This window comes from Hemitrygon akajei, chromosome 1 (assembly GCF_048418815.1).
Source record: "Hemitrygon akajei chromosome 1, sHemAka1.3, whole genome shotgun sequence".
NCBI classification, from domain to species: Eukaryota; Metazoa; Chordata; class Chondrichthyes; order Myliobatiformes; family Dasyatidae; genus Hemitrygon; species Hemitrygon akajei.
In genome coordinates this window covers 14,962,941-14,985,985 of record NC_133124.1, presented here as the reverse complement: position 1 = coordinate 14,985,985, position 23,045 = coordinate 14,962,941, and the positions used below count along the sequence as shown (strand labels likewise).

The following is a 23,045-nucleotide window of genomic DNA, read 5'->3' as shown; positions in this document are numbered from 1 at the left end:
TTTGATAAGGTCCCACATAGGAGATTGGTGGGTATTATCAGAGTTCATGGCATTGGGGGGAAGATATTGACATGGATAGAAAACTGGTTGGCAGATAGAAAGCAAAGGGTAACGGTGAATGGGTGTTTCTCGGAATGGCAGGTGGTGACTAGTGCCACAGGGCTCAGTATTGAGACCACAGCTGTTTATGATTTACATAAACGATTTAGATGAAAGCATTGAGAATAACATCAAGTTTGCTGATGATACTAAGCTGGGTGGCAGTGTGACGTGATGAGGATGTTAGGAGAATTCAGGGTGACTTGGATAGGCTGGGTGAGTGGGCAGATACTTGGCAGATGACGCTTAATTTGAATAAGTGTGAGGTTATCCACTTTGGGAGTAAGAACAGGAAGGCAGATTATTATCTGAACGGTGTAGAGTTAGGTAAGGGAGTAATACAAAGAGATCCAGGAGTTCTTGTTCATCAGTCACTGAAGGTGAATGAGCAAGTGCAGCAGGCAGTGAAGAAGGCTAATGGAATGTTGGCCTTTATTACAAAGGGAATTGAGTACAAGAGCAAGGAAATCCTTTTGCATTTGTACAGGGCCCTGGTGAGACCACACCTGGAGTATTGTGTACAGTTTTGATCTCCAGGGTTAAGGAAGGACATCCTGGCTGTAGAGGAAGTGCAGCGTAGATTCACAAGGTTAATTCCTGGGATGTCCGGACTGTCTTACGCAGAGGGGTTGGAGAGACTGGGCTTGTACACGCTGGAATTAAGGAGATTGAGAGGGGATCTGACTGCAACATAATATTAAGGGATTGGACATGATAGAGGCAGGAAATATGTTCCAGATGCTGGGAGAGTCCAGTACCAGAGGGCATGGTTTGAGAATAAGGGGTAGGTCATTTAGGACAGAGTTAAGGAAAAACTTCTCCCAGAGAGTTGTGGGGGTCTGGAATGCACTGTCTCGGAAGGCAGTGGAGAACAATGCTCTGGATGCTTTCAAGAAGGAGCTAGATAGGTATCTTATGGATAGGGGAATCAAGGGATATGGGGACAAGGCAGGAACCGGGTATTGATAGTAGATGATCAGCCATGATCTCAGAATGGCGGTGCAGGCTCAAAGGGCCGAATGGTCTACTTCTGCACCTATTGTCTATTGGTGTGACCTCCCCCTCCCCCGTACAGCAATAATGTCAACCAAATATTTTTGGTATCTGTTGTTGATCAGTGTTGCACATTGGTTTGGAGAAATTTTAGGCCATTCCTCCATCAAAACTGCTTCAACCCTGGGATGTTGGTGGGTTTCCTGGCATGAACTGCTTGCTTCAGGTCCTTTCACAACACTTCTATGGGATTAAGGTCAGAACTTTGACTTGGCCATTCCAAAACACAATTTTCTTCTTTTTAAACCATTCTGTGTTGATTTACTCTTGTCTTTTGGATCATTATCTTGTTACATTATCCACCTTCTATTAAGCTTCAGCTGACCGACTACTACCCTGACGTCCTCCTGTAAAATGTCTTGATATAATTTTGAATTTATTGCCCCCTCAATGATTGCAAGCTGTCCCGGCTCTGAGGTAGCAAAGCAGCTCCAAACAGTGATGCTCCTCCCACCATGCTTCATTGTTGGGATGAGATTTTGGCGTTGGTGTGCAGTGCCCTTTTTCTTCCAAACGTAGCAATGTGCATTTCTGCCAATAAGTTCAACTTTTATCCACATTGTCCCTGAAGCATTGGAGAGCAGTAGTGTCCTTCCATGAACACCATTCTTGTTCAGTGTTTTCTTATAGTGGATACATGAACAGAGACTTTAGTAAGTTCTAGATATTTTTGCAGGTCTTTTGCTGTTACCCTTGAATTATTTTTCTCCTCCTTCAATATTGCATCATGTGCTCTCAGTGTGATCTTTGCAGGTTGCCCACTCCTAGGGAGAGTAGTGACAGTACTGAGTTTCCTCCATTTGTAAACAGTTCCTCTTACTGTGGATTGATGAACACTCAGGTCTTTAGAATTGCTTTTGTAGCCTTTTCCAGCTTCATACATCTCTATGAAAGTTCAAGGCATGGTGCATATAAACAGGTCTTTCTTGAGAACCTGACTTTGTCTTTTTTTGTATACAGGCAGAGCACCTCTACAACCTACACCTCCAATCTCATCTCATTGATTGGAACACCTGACTCCAAATAGCATTAGTAGAAGGCTACTTCTACTCCCAGAGGTTCACATACTTTTCCCTTTTTTGTGTCTAATTATTTAATTGGGTTTTCTGACTAGTTTTGTGACATCTGATCACATTTTAGGTCATTTATGCAGAAATAGAGAAAATTCTACAGGGTTCACAAATTTTCTAGCACCACTATGTGAATTTAGCTGAGATTAAATTTCCTTTTGCCCATACTAATGTATTTGGAACATTTTTGTAAATAGCTAATCTTCTGTACAATTGGGTTGTAAGAAATTGGTTTATGTGAGTATGTCTGGCTGAGCTCCATGGGAAGCTCAATGATATGGGCATTTTCTTTGTGACTTAATTTTGCACAGCAGCTTCCATTTGGGAAGATATTAAGTTGTTAGTGGTTCTGTACTTCAGACTGCTGTGGCATACTCGGTTCTCTATTCCATCCTTGGTTTTCTTCCCCTTATCCTATGAAAAACACTTTAAATTAGTCCTTTTAAATCGAGTATTTGCAGTCCATATAGATTTTTCTATCTTTATTTTAACTGTTAAAGGAAAAGACAGCAAAAGCAGAATTAAATGTATTTCTTGATTAACCATTAAAATGTATTTGCTTGCTTTTCCATTTTCAGTTCCAGAACAGTACCATGGTTCCAATCCTGAAGAGGAGTTAATTGAAAACACATCTGCCCATCAGCTAATTTCCAGTCCTCCAGTGACTTCAATTCTGCAGGACCATTTAAACATGCAACAAAGAATTTATCCCTGCAAGAAAAGTCCTCATCCTCTCCTTCCAGCTCCAAGTACTAGTGACCACCTGGAGAGTCAGACTGAAAATGGAAACAGCATGGTGTCATGTCCATGGGCTGCAACACAAGCCATTGCTATGGCCCAGCCCAGTGTTTACTCTGTTCAGGATGGCAAGGTAATAGAAAATATTTCTGTTACATAAACCTGTGTTTTGCACATGCAAGTTGAATTTATTGTTTTAACACTATTTGCTTATAGGTTCACATAGGAGCTAATATATGGATTGATGAGGACAAGTGGGAAACAGTGAAACGTCAGCCAAGTGATTCAAGATTTACAAAGTGTTTGGCTGTAGCTGTGTGGGGGGTGGATACCCTGAAGGACAGAAGTGTCACTGGAATTGCATGCAATTCAACAAAATCATCCCCTAAACCACCTCTTTCTCCCTACAAAGTACAGATTATTAAAGGTAAGCTTGAGGAAAGTTTTCTATTGCTTAGTTTGTTTTATAAGATTGGCTTTATTTGTCATATGTACATCGAAACATAATTGTGTCATTTTGCTTCAGATCAAATTGATGAGGATGGTGCCACAATTTTTTTGAATCACTTTTTATCTTTTTCCATTATAAATGACTACATGTGAAGGTGTGTCTATTTTCAAATCACTTGCAAATGAAACATTATATTTGCAACAAAATTCAGAAACAGTTGTAATCAGCACTTTGTTTTAAAACTAAACAATGATATATCACCTCTACTTATTTTATCAAACAAAAATAACAATAACTTATTTATAGTGCATTTTTCATACAGACGATGTATAATTGTGCTAGAAAGGTTGTGAACCATATAGAATTTTCTCTATTTCTGCATAAATGTGACCTAAAATATGATCAGATCTTTACGCAAGTCCTAAAACTAGATAAAGAGAACCCAATTAAATAAATAACACACAAGCATTATACTTGTTTATTTATTGAAAAAAATGATCCCAATATTACATGTATTTTTTGGAAAAAGTATGTGAACCTCCAGGATTATCAGTTCATTTAAAGGGGAAATTAGTCAGGTGTTTCAATCAATAGGATAACAATCAGGTGTGACAATGCTTAAATGAGAAGCATTATGTTTGGCTAAAAACAAACACTGCATTCCAGTATAAGAACTTCACCCCAGCTGTGAAACTTGGTGATGGCAGTGTCATGGTTTGGCCTGCTTTGCTGCATCAGGATCTCCATAATTGATAGAGCTATAAATTCTGAATTGTACCAGCAAATTCTACAGGAAAATATCAGGGTATCTTATCAGTGAAGTGAAGCTCGAGAGTGGGTCATGCAGTAAGACAATGACCCTAAACACATGTTAGTCTACCAAAGAATGGTTATAGCAGAAGAAATTTCACATTTGGAATGATGGAGTCAAAGTCCTGATCTTAATCCTATAGAAGTGTTGTGGAAGGACCTGAAGCAAGCAGTTCATGCAAAGCAGCCCACCAGCATGCTAGAGTTGAAGCGGTTTTGTAAGGAGGAATGACCTAAAATTTCTCCAGGCCGATTTGCAGGACTGATCAACGGTTACTGGAAATGTTTGGTTGAAGTTATTGCAAAGGTTCATATGCTTTTTCTAACAAATCATGGAATATTGGATTTTCTCAATAAATGAACAAGTCTAATTTTTTTTTATTGAATTAGGTTCTCTTTATCTAAATGTGATCTAGTCTGATCACATCAATGCAGAAATAGAGAAAATTCTACAGGGTTCACAAACTTTCTAGCAGGTCAAAGTGCTTTTTCAATGGAATAAAGTGCAAACATGAAAATAAGACAAGTATGTTAATTAAAAGCAAAGTTAAAAGCATTAAATAGGCTTTGATCTGGTGTTTAAAAGTGTAAACGGAGTCTTCATCCCTTTAGTTTTAGGTATTCCAGTGTAGTGTAGTTCAAAAGAAAGCAGACTTGTCAATTATCTTGAGAAAGATTGTTTAAAGTTAAGAGACCGATGAAAGAAGACCTGAGAGCTCAAGCCGGGTTATAAAACAGAAGCAATTCTGTGATGCACTGTGGTCCCAAACCATGGAGAGCTTTAAAAACAAGTAAGAGAATGTTACATTCAAAAAAAGATACAGGAAGCCAATGCAGATTAACAGGGACAGGAGTGATACGCTTCCTCATCTTGGTTTTAGTTAAAAGTCTAGCATTCTCTTCATAATAAAAATATTAAAGGTACTTAAAGCTAATTTATGCTAAGGAAAATTGAAACTGATCAAATTACTGCAAATTCTGAGGCAAAGACAACATGTGGAGAAAGAAACAGTTAAGATTTTAGATCAGTGAAGATTTTTGAGAACTTCAAGCATTAAAAGTTGAGCGAACATTTTGCAAGGCAAAAGATAATGGTTAGTGGAAAAAATGCAGGTCGATTGGGGGAAAATCAGGTTGGTAATGGATCTTGAGTGAATTTGTTGGATGTCTTTGACGTGACATTTTAGAGCAGCTTGTCGTTGAGTCTACTAGGGGATCAGTTATACTGGACATGGTGTTATGTAATGAACCAGAGGTGGTTAGGGAGCTTAAGGTAAAGGAACCCTTGGGGGACAGTGATATGATTGAATTCAACTTGAAATTTCCTAGGGAGAAGGTAAAGACACATAGCAGTGTTTTAATGGAGTAAAAGAAAATACGGTGATATGAAAGGAATTGGCCAAAGTAAGTTGGAAGGGATGCTGGCAGAGGCGACAGCAGAGCAGCAATGGCTTGAGCTTTGGGAAAAATGAGGAAGGTGCAGGATAGATGTATTCCAAAACCAAAGAAATACTTTGGTATTTTACATTAAGGCAAAATAGACAAGGGAAGTCAAAGCTAATGTAAAAGTAAGAGGGCATACAACAACGCAAAATTAATGGGAAGATAGAGGATTCAGAAGCTTTTAAAGACCACAAAGCAACTAAAATAATAATTAGGGAAAAGATTAAATATGAAATCTAGCTAGCAAACAATATCAAGATAGATCGAAAAAGCTTTTTCAAGTATATAGAAATAAGATGAGAGTAGATATAGGACTGCTAGAAAATGAGGCTGAAGAAATAATAACGAGGGCCAAGGAGATTGCAGGTGAACTAAATGAGTATTTTGCATCAGTCTTCACTGGGAGACATCAGCAGTGTGTAAGGTATTAAAGGGTGTGAGGGAGGAGAAGTAACTGCAGTTACTATTACAAGAGAGGTGTTCAAAAAGCTGAAAAACCACAAGCTACATAAGTCACCTGGACCAGATGAACTGCACCTGAAGAGTTCTGAAAGGAGTAGCAGTAGAGATTGTGGAGGCATTACTAATGATCTTTCAAGAATCATTGGACTCTTGCATGGTTCTGGAGGACTGGAAAATTGCAAATGTCCCCTTTACTGTAAGAAAGGAGGATGACAGCAGAAAGGAATTTGTAGACCAGTTAGCCTGACCTCAGTGGTTGGGAAGATGTTGGAGTAATTTACGGATGAGGTTATGGAGTACCTAGTGACACAGAACAAGATAGGACAAAGTCAGCATGGTTTCCTTCAGGGAAAATCTTGCCTGCCGAACCTTTTGGAATTCTTTTGAGGAGTTTACAAGTAGGATAGATAAAGGGGATGTTGTGTAATTGGACTTTCAGAAGGCCTTTGACAAAGTGCCACACATGAGGCTGCTTACAGGAAAGTTACCAACATAGTTGGAGCATTGGCTAATTGGTAGGAGGCAGCGAGTGGGAATAAAAGAATCCTTTTCTGGTTGGCTGCCAGTGACTGATGTTCCGCAGGGGTCGGTGTTGGGACCGCTTTTTTTTTGCACTATATATCAATGATTTAGACGATGGAATACATTACTCTGTTTCCAAGCTTGCAGATGATATGAAGATTGGTGGAGGGGCAGGTAGTGTTGAGGAAACAGGAAGGCTGCAGAAGGACTTGAACAGATTAGGAGAATGAGCAAGAGAGTGACAAATGAAATAAAATATTGGAAAAACATGGTCATGCATTTTGATAGAAGAAATAAATGTGTGGACTATTTTCTAAACGAGGAGAAAATCAAAAAAACGGAGATGCAAAAGGACTTGGGAGTCCTTCAGCAGAACACCCTGAAGGTTACTTTGCAGGTAGTTGGTGCTGAGGAGGCAAATGCAATGTTAGCATTCATTTCAAGAGGTCTAGAATACAAGAGCGGGGATGTGATGCTGAGGCTTTGTAAGGCACTGGTGAGACCTCACCTTGAGTATTGTTAACATTTTTACTTTCCTCATCTAAGAAAAGATGTGCTGGCGTTGAAGTGGGTTCAGGAGGTTCACAAGGATAATTCCGGGAATGAAAGGGTTATCATACGAGGAACGTTTGAGAATTCTCGGTCTGTACTTGCTGGAATTTAGAAGAACGGGGGAGGATCTCATTGAAACCTTTCGAATGTTGAAAGGCCTAGACAGAGTGGATGTGGAAAGGATGTTTCCCAGGGTGAGGGAAGTCTTGGACAAGAGGGTACAGCCTTAGGAAAGAGGGGTGACCATTTAAAACAGATGTGGAGAAATTTCTTTCGCCAGAGAATGGTGAATTTGTGGAACTTGTTACCCCAGGCAGCTGTGGAGGCCAGGTCGTTGGGTGTATTTAAGGCAGAGATTGATGGGTTCTTGATTGGACACAGCATCAAAGGTTACGGGGAGAAGGCTGGGGAGTGGGGCTGAAGAGCGGGTAAAAGGATCAGCCATGATTATATGGTGGAGCAGACTTGATGGGCCAAATGGCCTAATTCTGCTCCTGTGGCTTTTGGTCTAATATAAGAGCAAGGATGTAATATTGAGGCTCTATAAGATACTTGGAGCATTGTGAACAGTTTTGGGCTCCTTATCTAAAAGAAAGATGTCCAGACACTAGAGAGGGTCCAGAGGAGACTGATTCAGGGAACAAATGAGTGTTTGTGACCAGAAACCTGTAATCAGAAATTCACCACAAGGATCAGTAAAGAATCTTCATTATGTTGCTATGTATTTCAATAAATTAGATACTAGTATAGGAGGCATGATCAGTAAATTTGCAAACAAAAATTATTTGGAAGAAAGTATTTGTAAGGAACAGCAAGACTTCAGTTGGGAAAATGGACAATTATAGGGAGTCAAGTTCTATGGATATATTTTTCTTAGAACAGAGGTGTGGGCCAGTGTTTTTAACAGAAAGGAGCAGAACAGAACAAGGTTTACAAGGGTCTGAGAAAGAGCTTTTTCCATCAAGAGGGCGAATGCAATCTGAAAGCACTGCTCAGTAGGTGATGGAGACAGCACTCACAACTAATATTATCAACATGTAAATAAACACTTGAATCCCCAAGACATGGAAGGATATAAACCAAGTGATATTGAATGGAAATAATTTACTTGTATTTAATGGTTGACATGAAATGGTGGGCTGCAGGGACTGTTTGTGTTGTTTGAATCGAAGACAATGACTATCTGGAGGAGAATACAAATTCTACAAAGACAAAACAAAAAGCAATGATGCATGGAAGAATTAATCATTTAATAGATAAGCAGACAAACATTAACCAATTGACAGAAAAAAAACTAAGCAACTTACAAACAACTACTAATTAGCATGAAAATAAGTTTAAAATAAACAAAATACATAGATCATAAAATTAGAAAGGATAAAAATGTACAAATTTGTCTCATGTCATGCCTGGTTGATTATCAGCCTTTAGTTAAGATAGGATATTTCAAAATTTATTCAACATATATGTCACCACATTCAACCCCAAGATTCTTTTCCTGCAGGCATACTCAGCAAATCTAGAGAACAGTAACTGTAGACAGGACCAATGGACAACAAACTGCAAATGCAAATAAACAGTAATAAATAACTAGCATAAAACAACATGGGCAACTCTATGCAGGCTGCAGAAAGCTGTACCGATTTTCCTCTTAAATATACTTTTTGATATTTTTACCAGAAATGGACTATAGTGCCTTCTTTAAAGACATTGTGTTCTCTGTAATTCATCTTTAGAGGAGCTAGAAGTATAAGCTTCAAGGTCATCTTTCATCTGTCATAATATTATGAAATTTATGAAACAGGACTGCAATGGTGATGTGGGTGGGTGGGGTGAGTGAAGGAAGAAAACTGACTGACTGCTACAGTGCGTAGCACAGCAACGCTAGTTACCCTATTCAAGGTTGCTGCCATTTGTGTGTTGGAGGGGTGGGGGGGCCATGATGTTTTTGTTTTTCTTTGAACAGATTGGTTCGATAGCTCTATTTCATGGCTGTCTATGGGGAAGATGAATTTCAGGGTTGTATGCAACATACATACTTTGACAATAAATGTATTTTGAATCTTTGAAGGTTAATTTACAGCAAAGACAAACAGTTCAAGCAAAATAGTAAAAGGTCTTCCAAAGCTCTTTCAATACCCAATTATACTAATCTCAGATCAGTAAAAGCTATAGATAATGCTAGCCACCTTGCCAAAAACAGGCAGAATTTCATTAAATGACTGAAAAGACCTCGATCAATAAACACAAAGCAGCCACAACAGAGCATGGAGACCTTCATAACCAAACAGTTAATAAAGTGATCAGATTAAAATGACTAACGGTCCAAAACCAGAAACAAACCTTTCAGAATAGTGCAGCACTAAGTGGCAGCAAATAAGTTTTGAACTTTGCAGTGTGCATTTGAGGCTTTGAGAGCTGGTACAGACACAATGGGCCAAGGGGTCTGTTTCCATGCTATATGACAGCATGACTAAAATGTAACTGCTACAAAGAGAGAAATCCACATTTATATAAACAGTATGGATAAAAATGATTTCTCAGTTCTGATGACTATATTTTTCTTTGATTGCTCAGGAGTGTCTCTTGTATACACTAGATTGTCCAGAACTTACACGGTAAATGACAGGGCCCTGTGCAGGGTTGTAGGACAATGAGCCCTAGAGGCAAATCAATTCTTATTGTCACATGTACTGAGGTAAGGGGAAAAACTTATCTTGATATAGTTCATTCAGCTCAATTCACAACAACAGTATGTCAAGATAGTATAATAAAAGAGTACAAAAAGTGCACTGCAAGGTCATAACCAGGTAGATTGTGTGGTCAAGAGTCCATTATATCATAGGGAATTGTTCAATTGATGGATAACAGTAGGGCAGAAGCTGTTCTTGAGCCTGGTAGTGTGCACTTTCAGATGTATCCATTGAGGATACCGAAACTGAAGAACTTGAGCTTATAAACTGAGGGACTATAGGGCTGAAATTACAAGGATACGCTGGGATATTTCTGCCTGGAGCATAGGAGGTCAAGGGATGACTTTATCGATCTTTCTAAAATAAAGAGAATCAGAGACAAGATGAATGGTCACAGCCCATTTCCCCAGCCTAGAGGGAGTCTAAAGCTAAAGACGTAGGCTTAAAGAGAGCGGGATATAGATTTAAAAGGGTATCTCAATGGCAGGTTTTGCTAGAGGATAATGGGTATCAAGAATGAGTGGTGGAGATGGGTACGATTACAATGTTTAAAAGACATTTAGACAGGTTGAAGGGGCAGGTAAGTATTAGGGGGAATACAAGCCAACGGGACTAGCTCAAGAAGTTAGTGTGAAAGGCATAGACAAACTGGGCCAAAGGACACATTTCTTAGTTGTATAATACTGACTGTTTTTGGATAAGCATAGCAAAATATCCCCCCTTGCACACAGTGACAAAACAGATTTCAAAACTGTACCTTTCCTGACAAGATAAAAGTAGACATGCATATAACACACCACAGCACCTCCAAAAGCATGATCTAAATAGCATTTTAGACACTACTGGAGTATAAAGTTGCATTGTTTGCTGTGTAACCAAAACTATGTAGTCAGCTTTGTATTTGCTATGTATGTATCCAACTTTGTAGGAGAATGAAATCTCTGTATTGTCTCTGTACTATTGAACACATCAGTGACTTAAGAATGTAGCCAAATAAGAAGATAATGGTGTGTTAATGAGAGGCTAGCTAAGAGATAACTGTGGCCAGGGATGAGAGAACAGGTGGCCCAAAAAGTAGATTAGAACATGATTAAGTTAATGGGTAGAAACAATAGTGGGAAGTCGGAGCTGATGTACTGGTGCTACGCAACAGTAGACCGATTGGATATGCTAATGCAACTAAACCAGGAGATTGCTATAAAAAATGCTATGTACAAGGATCGGTGGGCAATCAGCGACTAGCTCACTGACTGTCTCAGCTTTGATTTGCAAATTAAAGTTTAACACTTCTTGAAGAATCTTCTGCGTCTCCTGGTCGTTTGTGGGGCACAAGAAACCACGACAACACCAAAAGGGATTCATGAAAAAGCTCGATACTATTCAAATCTTTGTACTACAAGCAACACACAAAATGCTAAAGGAACTCAGCAGATCAGGCAGCATCTATGCAAGTCATTGTTTTGGACCAAGACCCTTCTTCAGGACTGGAAAGGAAAGGGGAAGACAACAGAATAAGAGCTGGGGGGGAGCGGGGAGGGAAGGAAGACAGCTACATGGTAATAGATGAAGCTAAGCAGATAGGAAATATAAAAGGCTGGAGTGGAAGGAATCTGAAAGGAGAGGAGAGAGGACCATAGAGATGTTAAAAAGAGGTGAGTAGTAAAAGGTCAGAGTGAGGAATAGAGAAAGCAGTGAGGAGAATATGTTTACCGGAAGGAAAAATTGATATTCATGCCATCAGGTGGGAGGCTACCCCAACAGAATACAAGGTTCACCCTGAGGATGGTCTCGCTGTGGCAAAAGAGGTGTCCATGGATTGATACGTTGGAATGGGAATGGGAGTTGGAATCAAAATGTTCCGCTACTAGGAAGTTCTGCATTTGATGGTGCGGAGGTGTTTGACAAAATGGTCCCCCAATTTACCTTGGGTCTCACCAGTGTAGAGGAGGCAGCATTCAGAGTTCTGGATACAAAAAATGACCCCAGCAGATTTGTAGGTGGATGTAACACTTTGGACACTTCAGGGATAAGTGCTGGGAGGGATGAATGAACAGGAGAATCACAGGGGGAGCGATCCCTCAGAAAGCAGAGAGAGGGGGAGGTAAAGATATGATTAGTGGTCGGATCCCTTTGGAGATGGCGGAAGTTGCAGAAAATGATGCTTTGGATGCGGAGGCTCATGGGGTGATAAGCAAGGATGAGGAAATCTATCACTTTTAAGGCAGCAGCAAGATGGGGTGAATGCAGACATTCAGGAAATTCGAGTGAGCATCAGTGGTGGAGGGGAAACTGTTCTTTGAAGGAGAACATCTTTGATTTTTGAAGTTTGCTGATTTTGGGCTGTTATGAAAATGAGTAATAGTTTCATCAGAGCAGAAAGGAACATGCTGTCAACATCTCTGATGTCTTGGAAAGGAAAGCAGCATCCTGGGAACAGATGTGATAGAGACAAAGGAACTGAGAAAAGGGAATAGCATTTTTATAGGAAACCTAGAGGGAAAAGGTATAGTCAAGATAATTGTGGGTACTGGTAAGTTCATAAAATGTCAATTGACAGCTTGTCTTCAGAGATGGAGAAAGAGATAGAGAAAGGGAAGGGACGTGTTAGAAATCGACCGGGAATTTAAGGGGAGAGTGAAAGCTAGAGGCAAATGATCTTTAACAATCAAGAACATGGGGTGAAACTGCGATTTAGAGAACACATCCAATTCCTACCCGACATTGCAGTTAACTGATTTTGGGCTGTAGTAAAATGAGTAATAGTTTGATCAGAGCAGAAAGGAACATGCTATCAGCACTTAATGTACAAATGGGCCAGAAGAAATTCTACAGGATGTTATGAGGTAACTGATAAAAAAAATATGCAATTTAATAACAGTGCCTTCTACACAAACTTGACACCAACTATCACAATAAATTCCCTTTCAAGAGCATTTAAATAGGCTACAGCTCATGATGGATGTACAAATGAAATCCCAAACCAGCCATTTAAAAAGATACCTCAACAATCAACATCCAGCATCACAACCCCTCACCCCCTCCCCACAACTCAGCCCTTAAGCTAACAGTAGTTGCTTATACAAAGAATGACATACATTACCTTTGCATATTCCATTGCCAATGACTTCAAATGTATTTTGCAAGCAAAATAATTTTGTGCTCTCCTTTGAAATTAGCATGCTGTATTTATTGCTCATAATCGAAAGAATGGGGATACAAAAGGCATATTAGTTTTTTGCCTTGCAGAACATCCCCATTCAGCTCAAAATTATGCTCAAAATTATACTCAAAATTCTATTTGTATGTAGCACAAACTCTAATCCACACTGCAAGAATGAAGACCAGTACAATTTTAAAGAACAATTCCACATCTTCTGCAAATAGCTTACATCAACACAGACCAGATACTGGAGTTCAACAACTCTGCTACCCTCATAATATACCTCATGTCCAAGCTCTTCTTTCTTTATTTTTAGACCATAAGACATAAGAGCAAAATTAGTCTGTTTGGCCCATCGAGGCTGCTCCACCATTCAATCATGGCTGATCCTTTCCCCCCTGTCCTCAGCCTTCTCCCTGCAACTATTGATGCCATGGCCAAACAAAAACCTATTAATCTCTGCCTTAAATACACCAAAACACACCTAGCAACCTGGCCTTCACAATTGCTTTTGGCAAGAAATTCCACAATTTCACCACCCTCTGGCTAAAGAAATTTCTCCGCATCTCTGTTTTAAATGGACGCCCCTCTATCCTGAGAGTGTACCCCCTTGTTCTAGCCTCCTCCACCATGGGAAACACCCTTTCCATATCTACTATGTCTAGGCCTTCCAACTTTCAAAAGGTTTCAAAGAGATTCCCCGCGACATATCCTTCTAAATTCCAGCAAGTACATGCCCAGAGCCAACCGTTCCTCATATGATAGCCCTTTCACTTCTGGAATTATCATTATGAACCTCCACTGAGCCCTCTCCAATGCCAGCACATCTTTTCATATATGAGGAGCCCACAATTGTTCACAGTACTCAAGGTGAGGTCTCACCAATGCCTTATAAAGTCCCAGCATCACATCCTTGCTCTTATATTCCAGACCTCTTGAAATGAGAGCTAACATTGCATTTGCCTTCCTCACCACTGACTCAACCTGCAAGTTAATCTTTAGGATGTTCTGTACAAGGACTCTCAAGTCTCTCTGCATCTCAGATTTTTGGATTTTCTCCCCATTTAGAAAATGGTCTACACATTTATTCCTAGCACCAAAGTGCGTGACCATGCATTTTCCAAATTTATATTTTGTCACTTTTTTGTCCATTCTCCTAATCTAAGTCCTTCTGCAGCCTTCCTGTTTCCTTAACACTATCTGCCCCTCCACTAATTTTCATATCATCTGCAAACTTGGCAACAAAGCAATCTATTCCATCATTTAAGCAACACACACAAAATGCTGGAGAAACTCAGCAGGCCAGGCAGCATCTATAGAAAAAAAGTACAGTTGACGTTTTGAACCCAGACCCTTTGGCAGGACTGTAGAAAAAAGATGAGTAGATTTAAAAGATGGGGGAGGGGTGGGAGAAACAAGGTGATGAGTGAAACCGGGAGGGGGAGCTAGAAAGTAAAGACCTGGGAAGTTGATTGGTGAAAGAGATATAGGGCTGGAAAAGAGGGAATCTGACTGGAGAGGACAGAAGGCCATGGAAGAAAGAAAAGGGGGGCAATGGGCATGCAAGGAAATAAGGTGAGAGAGGTAAAAGGGGATGCAAACTGGTGGCAGAGGGGAGGGGGGCCATTACCAGAAGTTCTAGAAATCAAATTTCATGCCATCATGTTGGACACTACCTAGATGGAATACAAGGTGTTGTTCTCATGACAGTAGAAGAGGCCATGGATTGACATATCAGAATGGGATTGGGAAGTGGAATTAAAATGGATGGCCACTGGGAGATATCCCTTCTTCTGGCGGATGGAGCGTGAGTGCTGGGCGAAGTGTATTTCCTATCTACGTCAGGTCTCACAGATACACAGGAGGCCACACTGGGAGCATGGGCACAGTCTATGACCCCAACAGATTTGCAGGTGAAGTGTCAACTCATCTGGAAGGACTGTTCGAGGACAGAATGGTAGTGACGGAGGGGCAGGTGCAGCACTTGCTCCGCCTGCAAGGCTAAGTGTCAGGAGGGAGGGACGATTGGTCAAGGGAGTCGTGTAGGAAGCAATCCCTGTGGAAAGCAGAAAATGTGATTGGGAAAGATGTGTTTGGTGGTGGGATCCCGTTGGAGACGGCAGAAGTTCTGGTGAATCATGTGCTGGATGCAGAGGCTGGTGGGGTGGTAGGTGAGGACAAGAGGAACCATCTCCTTGATAAGGTGGCGGGGTGGGGTGAGCAAAACACAGGCTGTTCCATGTAGCTGTCAAAAAGGCAGAGAGCTGGGGTCCATACACCTTTTGTTTGGAGGAAGTGGGAGGAGCCCAAGGAGAAATTATTAAGACTGAGGACAAGTTCTGCTAGGTGGAAGGGAGCAGTAGTGGAGAGGAACCAGTTGGGTTTGGTGTCTAGAAAGAAATGGATAGCTTTGAGGCCTTCCTGGTGGGATTTGGAGGTGTTTAAGGGCTGGACATCCACAGTGAAAAGATAATGATCAGGGCCAGGGAACTTGAAATCATTGAAAAGATCCAGAGTGTTTGAGTGTCACGGATGTAGGTTGGAAGAGACTGTACTGGGGGGATAAGACATAGTTGAGGTATGCAGGTACAAATTCAGTGGCGCCGGATCAAACTGAATCAATGGGTCAACAGGGACAAGTGGGTTTGTGGATCTTGGGAAGGAGGTCAAGACGGAAGGTGTGGAGTGTAGGGACTGAGGTTGGTGGCAGTGCATGGGAGATCCCACAGCTAATAAGGTCAGTGATTGTGTGGGAGACAATGGCGTGGTGCTCCTTAGGCATTCGAAGGGTAAATAAGAGGGGGTTTTTGAGAGTTGTTGCTGGGCCTCAACAGAGGTCAGTCCACCAGACTACTACAGCACCCTCTTTATCTGTGGTGATGGTGAGGTTAGGATTAGTGTGGAGGGAGTGGAGAGCAGAGCATTCAGAAGGGACGAGATTGGAATTGTCCTGTCAACAGTTGTATCTCTTTCACCAGTTATCAGCCCTTTACTTCATCCCTCCCCCTCCCGGTTTCACCTATCATCTTGTATTTCTCTCTCCCCTCTCCCACCTTTTAAATCTACTCATCTTTTTTCTCCACTCCTGCCCGAAACATTGACTGTACTTTTCTCCTCATAGGTGCTGCCTGGACTGCTGAGTATCTCTAGCATTTTGTGTTGCTTGGACTTCCAGCATCTGCAGATTTTCTCTCGATTATTCCTTATCAAAATCATTGATATACAGCATAAAAAGAACCAGTCCCAACACCAAATACTAGTCAATAAATTCCACAGATTCACCATTTTCCGGCTAGTGAAATTCCTCATCTCCATTCAAAAGGGACATCCTTTTCTACTGTGGCTGTGCTCTATGGTCTTAGACACCCCCACGAAAGGCAATATCCATTCCACATTCAGTTTGTTCTTGCCTTTCTATATTCAATATGTTTCAATGAGATCCCCCCTCATTATTCTAACTTCAGTGAGTACAGGTGCAGAGCCATCAAACACTCCATTTCATGAGTCCTGACGAAGGGTCTCGGCCCGAAATGTCGACAGCGCTTCTCCCTATAGATGCTGCCTGGCCTGCTGTGTTCCACCAGCATTTTGAGACTAAAATAGAGGCTGCTGAGCAAGCCTCCAGATGGCTATGAATCAAGAGGTGTGACCCATGGACTAATGCTGCTGGGAAACAAGCCTGGACCTGATCAGCCCTGGCTGGGTCATCTGGGTGAGGCTGTTGATGTTGAAAGACCCGAAATACCTGATGACCCCAGGTTACATGAAGCCGAAATAAACAAGCTAATTAATTAGGTTCCACCTGGCACGTAAATGTCGGCCCAGATCAGAAGATCAGAGGCGATTGCCAATTTCATTTGCTCTACGCAATCAGCAATTGCCTCTGATCTTGGCTGACATTTATGTGCTGGGTGCGTTCCAGCTACTACTGCAGCCCCGCATGCTTCGCGGCCCAGAGGTTGGGGACCACTGCTTAAGTAGGTAGATTATACTTTATTAATCCCAAAGGAATTACAATGTCACTGTAGTATTACAAGTGCACAAATATGAATATTAGAAAAGAAAGGAAAAAAAATTCCCACAAACAGTCTAACTTGGGGGGGGGGGGGTGTCATCACTTCCCCGCTATAGGTTGACTCATTATAGAGCCTAATGGCTGAGGGTAAGAATGACCTCAGATAGTTCTCTTCGGAGCAACGCAGTTGTCTTAGTCTTTTACTAAAAGTGCTCCTCTGTTCAGCCAAGGTGGCATGCCAAGGGTGAGAAACATTGTTCAGAATTGCCAGCATTTTCCAGAGGGTCCTTTGTTCTACCATGGCCTCTAGTGTGTCCAGTTTGACTCCAGTAACAGAGCCAGCCTTTCTAATCAGTTTATTGAACTTGTTGGCATTGTGCTTGTTAATGTCATTGCCCCAGCAAACCACTGCAAAGAAGATTGTACTGGTGACAACAAACTGGTAGAACACAAGAGGGAGAGGCCTGCATACTTCAAGAGACCTCAGACTCCACAGGAAGTAGAGGTGACTCTGGCCCTTGTATGCAGCCTTTGTGTTGGTAGTCCACTCAAGTCTGTCAACCAGGTGCACTGTACTGGAGTTGAGCATAATTTCAACTATGATAATGACAAGAATTTTGCCTCTGAGCTAAGCTGATGAACTGTATTTGTTGTCAAAACCAGATAAAATCCTACAAGTCAGACCACTCGATATTTTATATTCACATTAATGAGACTAACCAAAATTCTGTTTCTTCTACAGAGCAATTGCTGAACAGAATACGACAAGATGCCAAAGATGACAATGAGATCCATAAGCGATTAAATAAAGTCAATCGATATATTGGGGAAAAAATAATGGACATTAATAAACAGTGGAGAAAAGCCAAGGCAGAGATATCAAAGTTTAGAAACTGTGAATGTGAGATAGGTTTAAAATGTGATGTTCATGCACATTGTGAGAGATCAGAAGTACCCATCAAGGAAGAAATTGAAACCTTTATCTATGAATAATCTAGTGAGATTTACTGTTTTGCATGATCAGAAAGTTCTCATCGAGATTGTTATTAATAATGTACAACTGTTTGACTACAGTGAAATCTATTTGTATTCATTTGTTTACCATAGAATTGCAGATAACTATTTTCTATTAATTTCTGTTACCATTTTTACAACTGATCATTGAAACTGTACAGATAATTATGATTTGTAGAATTCTCCAAAGGCAAACCATTTGGCCCATTGCACATCCAGAGCATCCCAATCTTTGCTCCTTAATTTTTCTTCCCTTCTCCCTTATCAAGGCTTTTATAGATTATGTATTCATGACTTTTTCCACTGTACAGCCTTCTGAGTTTGATCATTAGTTTTCATTTTGTTATTTTGCTATTTTTAAATTTAATTTATGCCCTCCATTTATGAAGTCATACATCAATGAATATTGTTATTTTATTATTTCATAGCCCTTTATAATTTTTGGTATAATTGTACTTTACTGGATCAGATCTCTTTAGTTTGGCTGTGAAAGGAGTGTGAATACCTGTAGTTTGTCCTCTTAACCAAACTTTCCCATTGGTGTGCTGATTTTCTTTGTATTCTCTCCATTATAATGTGAGGAAACTATGTAAAATTGTGGCTTATTCATAAATGTTCAGATTTGCTTTATAAACATGAGATTCTGTAGATGCTGGAAATCTTGAGGAACTCAGCAAGTCAGGCAGCATCTGTGGAAAGGAATAAGCAGTCAATGTTTCGGGCTGATTTCCTTCATGACTGGAAAGGAAGGGAAAAGAAACTGGAAGGGGAGGTGGGGAGAGGGGGAAGAGGTAAAAGGGGAGCCAGAATGGGAATGGAAAAAGGATGAGCATAGCAGGAGGGATGGTGGTATGGAGAAGAAATTACTGGAAGTTAGAAAATCCATTTTCATGCTATCAGGTTGGACAATACCCAAGTGTAATAAAAGTTGTTCCTCCACTGAGTGTAATTAAGCTCTGTTTTGGTGGGGTTTACAGTGCCCAGTACTTCATTAGCAATTAATATTCACACCATGCATCTGAGCAAGCTTCTACACTGACCAAGTCTTGTTGCATGTAGGCTGGGGTAGCTTACCTAGTGAAATTAAAAAGTGCAATTATCTGTGCGGTACACCTCTGTAGTAGGAGGAAGTTCATTTTAGTAGTAGTTGTGCTTAGGTTAATGACTGGATTACAAACTTATTCTTTTGTTGTGTTATGACTCTAGCCTCTGGAAAATTCATCCTAAGTTCTTTATTAAATTCATTATTACCAAGACCGCTTGTATTCTGTGTAAAACCATAAAACATAGGACCAAAATTAGGCCATTTGGCCTGTCGAGTCTGCTGCACCATTGAACCATGGCCGATCCTTTTTTCCATCTCCTCAGCCCCACTACCTGTACTCCCTGAAGCCATGTCTAATCAAAAACCTATCAAGCTCTGCCTTAAATATACCCAACAACCTGGCCTTCTCAGCTGCCTGTGATAATAAATTCCACAAATTTACCATACTCTGGCTAAAGAAATTTCACTGCATCTACACATCTACTCTGTCTAGGCCTTTCAATATTTGAAAGGTTTCAGTAAGATCCCCTCTAATCTTCTAAATTCCAGCGAGTACAGACCCAGAGTTATCAAATGTTCCTTGTATGATAACCCTTTCATTCCCGGAATTATCCTTGTGATCATTTTGAACCCTCTCCAATGCAGCACATCTTTTCTTAGTTGAGGAGCCCAAAGCTGTTCACAGTACTCAAGGTGAGGCCTCACCCGTGCCTTATAAAGCCTCAGAATCAGATCCCTGCTCTTGTATTCTAGACCTCTTGAAATGAATGCTAACATCACATTTGCCTTCCTCTCCACCATCTCTACCTGCAAGTAAACTTTTAGGTAGTTCTGCCCAAGAACTCCCAAGTCCCTTTGCATCTCTGATTTTTGGATCTCTTCCCCATTTAGAAAATAGTCTGTACATTTATTTCTACCACCAAAGTGTATGACTGCATTTTCCAACATTGTATTTCATTTTCCACTTTTTCAGCCACGATTCAGTAATACATGAAAATCTGTAATAATGCAACAAGATCACCCACCTTCTTTGTTGTACTTTGTGCATTGAGATATAACACTGAGTACTGTATTTGCTACCCCTTTTGATTCTGCATCCCTAATTCACTGATAATCATCCCACTGTCTGAAATTAAGTTCTATCATCTGCCTGTCCTTCCTGACTGACCGCACGCTATCTTTGCTTTTTTTACCACCTGTCCTAAGAAACATAGAAAACCTACAGCACAATACAGGCCCTTCGGCCCACAAAGTTGTGCTAAACATGTCCCTACCTTAGAAACTACTAGGCTTGCTTATAGTCCTCTATTTTTCTCAGCTCCACGTACCTATCTAAAAGTCTCTTAAAGACCCTATCGTATCGGCCTCCACCATTGCCGGCAGTCCATTCCACGCACTCACCATTCTCTGAGTACAAAACTTACCCTTGACATCTCCTCTGTACCTACTCCCCAGCACCTTAAACCTGTGTCCTCTTGTGGCAACCATTTCAGCCCTGGGAAAAAGCCTCATTATCCATATGATCAATGCCTCTCATCATCTTATACATAATCGTATCGTGAGTCTCATCACTATTCCCTTATCTACAGCTATTTGTAGTTTGGCTGAACATTATCTTACACATTTATGACAGTATTTATCTGACTTTCTTAGTTGTTGCCTCCTTATAAAGTTTTGTCATTTAAATGTAACTTATTATGTTTGCCTTCTACTTATAAAATTCTAGTACATTGCTAACTTATTTATTGCATTCTATGAAGCTAAAATTGTATATTATGTATTATAAAGACCACTGTTAATGTGGAGACTAATTCTCTTTTGCTGTCATAAGAGTTACAACCCCTCAGATGCAATATTTTTTTTAAAGTTGACAATAATTATGTAAGCTAATGGAGTTCTACTCGTATGTCTCTTTTGTATTAGTAGTTATGTGATCACCCTTTTAGTCATTTTTAATTATTGTTCCTGTATTTTAGCTTCCTACTTGTCCGATCAAGTCAATAAATGCTACATTTTTATAGTCTTTTAGTTTACATCGAACACTCAACTTCATACAGGCACTTTAGCTTATGATGTTGCACTGACTGTGTGACTTACTCTGATATCAGTCCAACTTACCTCAATTTTTCTATATGTGCCTAAAAGTTTCTTAAATGTCTGTAATGTATCTGCCTCTTCCATCACTTCCTGTGTTTGTTTAAAAAAAGCTTACCTTGGACACTGCCTGTACTTTCCACCAATTGGCTAAAATTTATGCCCCTTCATATTAAACATTTCCACATTTGGGAAACATCTCCAGGCAGCATCCTATTAAAATTCCCTCTACACCCTCTCTAAAGCTTCCACTTCATTCTTATGATGAGGCGACCAGAAGTGAACACAATATTCCAAGTGTAGTCTAACCAGGGTTTTATGGAGCTGCACCATTACCTCACAGCTGTCTCTATTGTTTTTAAACTACTTACTTTGAGACACTTGGCGGCCAGCTTGCACAACAAGCTAACAGAAGTAGCAGTATTAAATTTGAGTGAGTGATCAATAATCCTGTTTTGGGGATTGCTCTGTATGTCTTCAAAATGAATATAGATTAAATATCTGAAAGTTTAATGGTTCTCATTGGTGAATTGGCACACACAAAGTACTGGAGTAAATCAGCAAGTCAGGCAACATTTATGGAGGGGAGTAAACAGGTGACATTTCAGGCCATGATCCTTCATCAGGATTGACATAGGTAGTGCTGCTACCTAACAACTTCAGCAATCTGGGTTTGATTGCACCAGCTTTTATGTCCATGTGGAATTAGCATGTACTGCCTGTGATTTTTGGGGAATCCATCCAGTGCCTTGGTTTCTTTCCACATCCCAAAAATGTAGCTTTCAACTTGGGAAATGGGCACATCATAATGAATTGGTTAGAGAGGCGAAAGTGAGGAATAGGATTGTTCTGAGAGCCAGCATAAACTCAATGGGTCCAATGATAAGAAAATGTGAATTGTTCAGAAACACATTTAATATCACTGGCATGTATCCTAAAATCTGTTGTTTTGAGGCAGCAGTACATTACAATACATAATTAAAAACTATTTACAATAAATATATTACAGTGGTGAAAACAACAGTGAGATAACGTACATGACTTCATTGTCTATTCAGAAATCTGAGGCAAAAGGGAAGATGCTGTTCATAAAATGTTAGTTGTCTTCAGGTTCCTGTAAAGCATTTGCTAACTGCTATACTACAATGTCATCTCAACTGCAAGCAAACAATCCTCAATGCAATTGCAGTGTTAATGAAATAGAATAAGACCTTAAAGTATAGAAGCAGAATTAGGGCATTTGGCCTATTGAGTCTGCTCTGCCATTTTATCAAGGCAGATCCATTTTCCCTCTCAGCCTCAATCTTCTGCCTTCTCCCCATTTCCCTTTGTGCCCTGACTAATTAAGAATCTATCAACCTCTGCCTTAAATATACCTAATGACTTGGCCTCCAAGCTGCTTGTGGCAAAGAGTTCCAGATTCATCACTCTATGGCTAAAGAAATTCCTCATCTCCATTCTAAAAGGATACCCCTCTATTCTAAGGCTGTGTCCTCTCATCTTGGACCTCCCCACCAAAGGAAACACACTCTATCAAGGTTTTTCAACATTCAATAGGTTTTAATGAGGTCACCCCTCATTCTTCTGAATTCCAGTGAGTAGAGGCCCAGAGCCATCAACTACTCTTCATATGACAAGCCTTTCAAACCCAGAATCATTTTCATGAACTTCCTTTGAAACCCTATCAATGTCAGCATGTAGTTCCTTAGATAACGGGCCCTAAACTGCTCACAATGCTCCAAGTGAGACCTCACCAGTGCTTTATAAAGCTTCCACATTATATTCTTGTCTTTATATTGTACTCCTCTTGAAATGAATGCTAAC

At 40.4% G+C, this 23,045-nt stretch overlaps 1 protein-coding gene across 1 annotated transcript in view; it reads left to right on the top strand.

Annotated features, from left to right (window-relative positions):
* Positions 1-21,150, top strand: part of bend5 (BEN domain containing 5) — a 50,734-nt gene extending 29,584 nt beyond the window's left edge. Inside the window, exons 4-6 of the mRNA XM_073038270.1 lie at positions 2,801-3,093; positions 3,177-3,387; positions 17,811-21,150. Coding sequence (XP_072894371.1) covers positions 2,801-3,093; positions 3,177-3,387; positions 17,811-18,061 — 755 coding nt within the window. The 3' untranslated portion in view covers positions 18,062-21,150. The remainder of the gene's footprint in view (positions 1-2,800; positions 3,094-3,176; positions 3,388-17,810) is intronic.
* Positions 21,151-23,045: the final 1,895 nt, after the last annotated feature.